This window comes from Orycteropus afer, unplaced genomic scaffold (genome assembly GCF_000298275.1).
Source record: "Orycteropus afer afer isolate SDZICR_OR568_19922 unplaced genomic scaffold, OryAfe1.0 scaffold00005, whole genome shotgun sequence".
In the NCBI taxonomy this organism is placed as follows: Eukaryota; Metazoa; Chordata; class Mammalia; order Tubulidentata; family Orycteropodidae; genus Orycteropus; species Orycteropus afer.
Window position 1 is genome coordinate 805,741 of NW_006921592.1, and position 7,199 is coordinate 812,939.

Sequence of the window (7,199 nt, forward strand, 5' to 3'; positions counted from 1 at the left end):
GGAGGGGAGCTGTTGCATTGTGGTAAACTGTGGTCAATGACATGAGACAAAGTGTACGTGAACTGCTGTATGGAAAGTGAATTTGCTCTGTAAATCTTCACCCAAATCACAATTTTAAAAAAAAATTGCTTTGCTGGGTTAGTTTACTATGCAAGCACATCGGTCTTAGGTTTCCATCTAAATTTGTGCTGTCCAATATAGTAGCCACTAGGTACATGTAGCTCGTATACTTCATTAAAAATTTTTTAATGTGGTTCCTCTTTTGCATTAGCCATATTTCAAATGCTCAATAGCTACATACAGGTACCGACTACTATTGTGGACAGCACATATAGAACATTACTATCATCCCAGAAGTCTGGGTGGTACAAATGGTTAACACACTCAGCTATTAACCACTAAAGACTGGAGGCTCAAGTCCACCCGGAAGTGCCCTGGGAAGAAAGTCCTGGTGATCGATTTCTAAAAAGTCAGTTATTGAAGACCCTCTGGAGCACAGTTCTGCTCTGACAAACATGGAAACACCCAAAGTCAGAATCCATGGGACAGGCACCTGGTTTGGTATCATCCCAGAAATCTCTGGGAGTGCCCTGAACACAAAAACTGGATTTTAGGCTTTTTCCTATTTCATGCAATGAAAATAGTACTTACAGCACCTCATAAACAATGAATGTTCAAAGAATATTTAATAGAGTTATGAAAAAAAATTAAAATGACTTGCTGGATAAGAGAACTTTGACATGATCCTAATTAAATAGTGAACAATTATCTGCCACAATAGCACAAGATCTATATATTATGCTAAAGCCTGTCCCTGGGTCAAGTCTTGAGTTATTACACTCATGTGACCAACATCTTTTCTATGAGAAGCACAGGGATTCATGTTAAGTCAAATACTCAACTACCCAATGACAACTACGTACCAGACTCTGTGCAAGGTGATTTTCCTGTGTTCTCATCAGCCTCACGGGATCAACAGGAAAATGAAGCTGAGGAAGGGTAACTTATCCACACCTAGCCTTAACATAAACCACGTCTTATCCCACTGTATCTCTGACTCCTGGCCAGATATTTTTAGAGAAGCAGAGTCAACATATTTAATAATGGAGTAGATGCTGTCCAATAAAATTACAATCGACCTTGTGTTAGGGGAAAAAAGAAACAAGAAAAAAACAATTAAAAGACTTTTTTGTAATACTGAATGTATAATCAAATACTAACTTTCAAGATAAATAATGCCTTTTTCCCCCTCCCTTCTAATCAGAAATACAGCTTCTTTATTTTGGAAAAAAAAAGTGCTAGATTAAGGGAAGAAGTAAGGGATATTCTGAAAAACCCAAATTATAAAACTTTCTAAAAGATAAGTATATTATTGAGAATATTGTCATTATAGGGAATATCTACTAAAATATAGCTTAAAAATTAATATTAAACAATGAAACAGTGAGTTAAGGCAATTAAATGTTTTAGACCTATTTTATGGATCATTATTGCAAAGTGTGCCCAATTTATTTAAAAAATCTTGAATAATGATGCTAAAGCTTATTAGTTATTATATATATTGAAAGAGAGTACATTAACGAGGTTTCTCTGTAAAAATATGATTGGGGGGGCATTAAAATCCTTGATGAGTTTCAATAAATGTGATGTGGAAGAATTAGAATCTGTTCCAAACTGCACTGTGTCAACCTGCCAAGCCAATGAACACTAAATCTTAGGCAAAATAAAAATGCCTTTCTAGATCACCTCAAAAAGAATCTGATCTTAGGTAGACTAAAAGGGCATCTTTATCTTTCAACTAAATTCTAACGTCTGCTGTACATTCTTCAAGAAAAATAACATCAATAATGACAAAACAGGCCCTTCGTTTGTCCAATTTTTTTTTGGAGGATGTCTCTTATTTGCACTAAGGCTTCCATGCTCAAAGAGGGACTGAAAGACTGATATACAACAAGGCATCAAAGCATTCTTTAGAAGGCCCAGTAACTACTACGGTTACTGCCAGGAAATCATTCCAAGCACTCATTTTGAAAAAAGCAGCAGTTGTAAGTGTATAAGCGTCAAGGAAGTGAATGCAGACAGAAGTGGCAGGTGTGTTCTGGGGCCAGGAGTGTTGTTTTTTATCAGGCATATTGCAGACCTTCAATTATGTGCCACAAGGGAGCAAGGCATTGACGGCTTCTTAATTCTTTCATGATCATCATCTTAGAGGAAAAGAATCTTTTGTTCAGATGTAAGCTTGGCACTTCTTTGAGGCAGAAAAGCCAAGGAGTTAGAATGCTTAAAAAAAAAATTCACGTGTTCCCCAGAAAGAATAAATGCAAAACTGAATTTCATGTTTCCTTTTCTTGGAGAGGAGGAAGGGAAAGGAGCTACAATTTTGCAACTTTGTTACTTCTTTGTATGTTTCAGCTAACCCCTCTTTTATTAGCTTCCTTTTCACTAGTTAAGGAGCCCTGATTAGTTAGAGCCTGGCGCAGTGGATAAGCGCTCAGCTGCTAACCGAAAGGTCAGAGGTTGGAACCCACCAGCTACTCCGCGGCAGGAAGATGTGCTAGTCTGCTTTGGTAAAGATTTACAGCCTTGGAAACTCTATGGGAGTAGTTGTACTCCGTCCAATGACTTGGGATCAATTGCATGGGCAACGGGTTTTTAGTTTTCATTGTTGTTGTTGTTATGTGCCGTCGAGTCGGCCCCGACTCATAGCGACCCTTCCTTGGGTTTCCGAGGCAGTATCACTACGGAAGTAGGATTGCCCAACCTTCCTCCCGAGGAGTGGCTGGTGGGTTTGAACCGCCAGCCGTCTGGTTAAACAGGCAAGTTTAGTTTTCATTAGTTAAACAAAATTTAGCAAAGGTGTCAGAAAGCATAGACTGATTCTTCCAGGATCTTCCCAGAATACTCTAAGTAAAATGGAATGGAAGAAGAGATGCATGTGTCAGTCCCGTAGGGTTCTGCTTAAAGAGCGCAGGACTGTTTGGATTAAAATGAGTTAATAATGTTCCTTGCAACTATGGATCAGCTAAAGCTAAAAAGTGTCCGGGTTTCTTCCACTTTACACCAGTCTCACACTGTGTCTACAAAAGGTACACTGTTGAGAATGTTCTGTTCACCTTCAAAACAAAACCGTTTTTCAACTAAATGTTCTTACAATCTCGTGACAAGTGAGGTGAAGTCAAAAGCAGCCTCAGACAATCTTTAGAAGGTAAAATAACCTGAGGGTTTTGGGGCCATCACGAATAAGATGATCGGTAATCCTCTCTTACTAAAGTCCGGGGTGAACCTAAGAGTTGCGTTACAAAGCACACAGTCCCAGAGTCTGTGTGCGCCCGTGTACCAAGAACGGAAAGATGGAGAGAAACCGCTGAACTCTTTCGAGTTTCAAGAAGTCCTGGGAAGGGATGGGAAGGGATCGCAAATCAAAGTCGTTCTGTTCTGATTTTTCGAGGTCACTTCTAGGGACTTGCCCGCGACCTCCTTCAGTTCTCGGAGCCGGTGGTGGGTAGTGGCCCAACCGTCCCGCCCGAGCCTCGCTCTTCCCCCCTTCGGAAGGACGCTGGAGGCCAGGTCGCGCGCGGTCCGTCCGCCGCCCGAGGTCTCTTCCAGGCTTGGCCCCGCCCCCCACCCGCCTAGCCCCGGGCCCAGCTGGCCCCCCGCCCCTAACGCCCCAAGGAGCGACGGAGGCGCGGGTGCCGCCAGCGCTCGACTCACATATGTGGGTTCCTCCTGAAGGCGTTGGTGATGTCCTTCACCACCCGTTGCACCAGCACCGCCACCTCCTCGCTCGTCTCGGCCATGTTGGCGGCGGCTGGGGCGCGCCTCGGGGAGATCGCAGAGCCACCGGCAGGAGTTGTGCTGGGAGCGCGCGCGTGAGCGCCGGTTTGGCCGCGCCCCCGCCGCGGCCGCGGCCAGCGAGCACTTCCGGGTCAGCCTGCAGGCGGTCGGAGTGTGATTCCTTTTGAGACTGGTGATCCTCCTTAGTCCAGGGTTGGTTGCTGGCAGGAGTGCATAGTGGCTCGAACGGGGATTGAGTCCCATCCTGGTGGCTCTAGGGGTTCTAGGCGGGTGCAGGGGCGCTCGAGGACCCCGCCTCGTCTTGGTGTCCCCGTAACCGAGTTTCTAAACGTCCGAAAATTAGCAGTAGATTCGCTTAAAAAGTAACCCCAGGCCGCCGTTTTACATACATATTTTTTCCCTTTTTCCCCAGCAGGCTCCTCGACACACACGCCCAGACCCAGGGCGTGACATCCCCGGTCACCCATTCTCAGCTGTTCAGGGGGAGGCCAGGCCCGGGAGCTTTGGGAGGAAGGTTTTAACGGATGTGCTCCTGAACATTTAGTCCTTTGGCATGTTAAGAGTTCGCTTATTTTGAAAGGGTTATGTATGGAACGAAACTTTCTTTGTTGGTTACCAGGGGTGGGAGGGGAGGGGAGAGAACACTGAAGACAAAAAGAAATGCATTGACCCTTATCACTTAAGTGATAAAAAAAACTCACTGCCGTGGAGTCGGATGCGACTCATAGCGACCCCTTCTTGGGTTTCGGACTCGGTATCACTACGGAAGTAGATTGCCCAACCTGTCTTCTGAGGAGCGGCTGGTGGGTTTGAACTGCCAGCATTCTGGTTAGCAGTCAAGTGCCTTAGGCACTACACCACCAGAGTTCCTCATATCACTTTAGTTTTGTGTATGTCACTGTACAAATATTTCAATAAAATGTATTTAAAAAAAAAAAAAAAGTTTGCTTATTTTCCCAACAGAAGGGATGACGAGGTCGAGACGGTGTTTGACCATGTTGGTGACCTATTTTTGTACCTGTGTGCCAATTTCTGCTTCTCAGTGGCTGGTTTCAAAAAGTTTATAAAATCGTTGGAAGAATGTAATCAATGTCACTGAACTGTACATGTAGAAATTGTTGATATATGTTCTGTGTATATTCTCAACAAGAAATACATAAATCATTTTAAAAATTAAGAAAAAATTTTCAATTAATGCATTAAAGAAAAAAGGAAAGTTATTTGGCGTCTGGATATAAGGAGATCACAAATATTTTTTAGGTTTTCTACTTCAAGTGCTATTCATTTTGCACATTTGGTGTCCCTTGAATGCTGTGTGTCCATTTTGGAGTAAAAAACTCAAGGCCTTGACATGTTTTGCTCTTGAAAGCTATATATTTGCTGCAAATAAATTCTGAGTTTTCTAGTACATTTGTATTTTTAAATGCCATGATTAACTTTTTCATATTTAAGGTTTCTCCTTTCCATGATAGAAAAATCTGATGTCCTTTGCTTCCATTCTCTTTTATTCCACTCTTGAAGTCTGTGTCTTTTAAATTAAATCATTTTAAAACAAACTCATGGTCTGTTTAATGTGCACATACATGACACATTTGAAGTAGGGCTTGTATAAGAGTAAAAGCCTTCCATTTGAAACTCCAAATCTGGGTCCAGGTTCTGTTTGGCATGCTCAAAGACTCACAGACTCAGGTTGAGGCAAGGAAGAAATTTTATTTGGAAGGCCAACATGAAGGAACACCCGGGACTGCTGTTGCCAATGGAGTTCAATAAGGCTTCAGGTTGCTTTTCCTTTTAAGCTTGTAGCAAATGGGGAAGTTAGGATTATTCATAACATTTCTGGGGAGGGGTCATGATTATGGATTAGAGGACAGTTTCATAGCTTGGCAAGGAAGTAGCTGATGGACCCCTCACTTCTGAAATGTGTCATACAAATAATGTAGTTCCAGTGATTTTCAGGTCCTTGACATGAGTTTTAGTGTTCCAGGGTCAAATAAAAGTGTAAAATTGTTTTCTTTGCACATGTGCGCCTTGGTCAGGCCAGGCTTCTTGCATTAACATGGGAGCAGGTGCCAAGCAGATCCTGGAACAAAACGAAAAAATAGTTACTAACCTATTCACAAAGGAGTAATTACTGAAATCTTTCACTGTCAATCTAAAGCAATTTTTCAGTCAGCTCAAAGCTCTCCAGTGGTTGTCTAACTGTATAAAGGATTGAAAGAGAAATATAAATTAACTAGCCCAGTGGTCCGCATTTCCTGGATTTAGACATTGGTCTTCTGGCTTTTAGAGAAAGAAGTAGAAGTTAGACAGAAAAACAAGGTTTTTGCAGAAAACTAAGACAGGTTTAGGAGCTCTGGTAACATAATGCCTAAGGCACTTGACTGCTAACCAGAAGGCTGGTGGTTCAAACCCACCAGCCACTCCTCAGAAGGAAGGTTGGGCATTCCTACTTCCATAGTGATACTGCCTTGGAAACCCAAGGAGGGGTCGCTATGAGTTGGGACCGACTCAATGGCAAATAAGAACAACAACAAGAAGACAGGTTTAAGAAGAATTCATAAAATCAAACCCTTTCTGCCAGGATGGAGGGCACAAAGTGGCCTTAAATGACAATGGTGCAGTGAGTTATTTAGTATGGCTCTTCTAGCCATGGTCTTTTGTGATACCCACCAGATTACTGGGTGGAACTGTGCATATGTACAGTGCTTTGTGGTCGGCCAAAGGTATTGGATAGCTTTAGTAATGTAAATAAGGCACATGACACCCTTGTGGGGGTTGTTGTTGTTGTTGTTATGTAGGGGTGGGGCTGTGCAAATAAGGTATATGAAACTCTAATGTGAGGGTTGGTTAGTTTTGTTATTCTGCCAGGCTTAAAGGAGTTCTGGTGGCTTAGTGCCTAAGGCATTTGACTGCTAACCAGAAGGCTGGCAGTTCAAACCCTCCAGTCACTCCTCGGAAGGAAAATTGGGCAATCTATTTCCATAGAGATACCACCTCAGAAACCCAACGAAGGGTTGCTATGAGTTGGATCCGACTCGACAGCAGTGGGTGGGCCAGGCTTAAGTGAGTCCTCCTAGAGGCAGAAGGGGAGATCTCACAGCCATCAAGAGAGAAGAGCCAAAGGTGGACTGGAGCACATCCTTGGGCCCAAGATCCCTGCACTAGACCTTGGTAGAGAGACAGTGGCAGTGGGACCAAGAGGCACAAGACAGTGGTGGGCTTGCTGGCCCGCAAAGTAAGAGAAGTTGAGTGTCTTTGATCAGGAGACTTACTGGCAGAATGGGACGCACTTAGGTGTACATATCAGCAGAGCTAAAAGAGCTTTGTACTGCTTGCCTGAGCAGGGCAGAGGCCAGGCAGACAGGCCAAGGGCCAAAGAGAGGCATGCCTGAGGGCATGGCCAA

At 43.4% G+C, this 7,199-nt stretch overlaps 1 protein-coding gene across 1 annotated transcript in view; it reads right to left on the bottom strand.

The window, feature by feature from the left end:
• PTAR1 (protein prenyltransferase alpha subunit repeat containing 1) overlaps positions 1 to 3,797 on the bottom strand; it is an 81,088-nt gene extending 77,291 nt beyond the window's left edge. Inside the window, exon 1 of the mRNA XM_042780703.1 lies at positions 3,712 to 3,797. Coding sequence (XP_042636637.1) covers positions 3,712 to 3,797 — 86 coding nt within the window. The remainder of the gene's footprint in view (positions 1 to 3,711) is intronic.
• Positions 3,798 to 7,199: the final 3,402 nt, after the last annotated feature.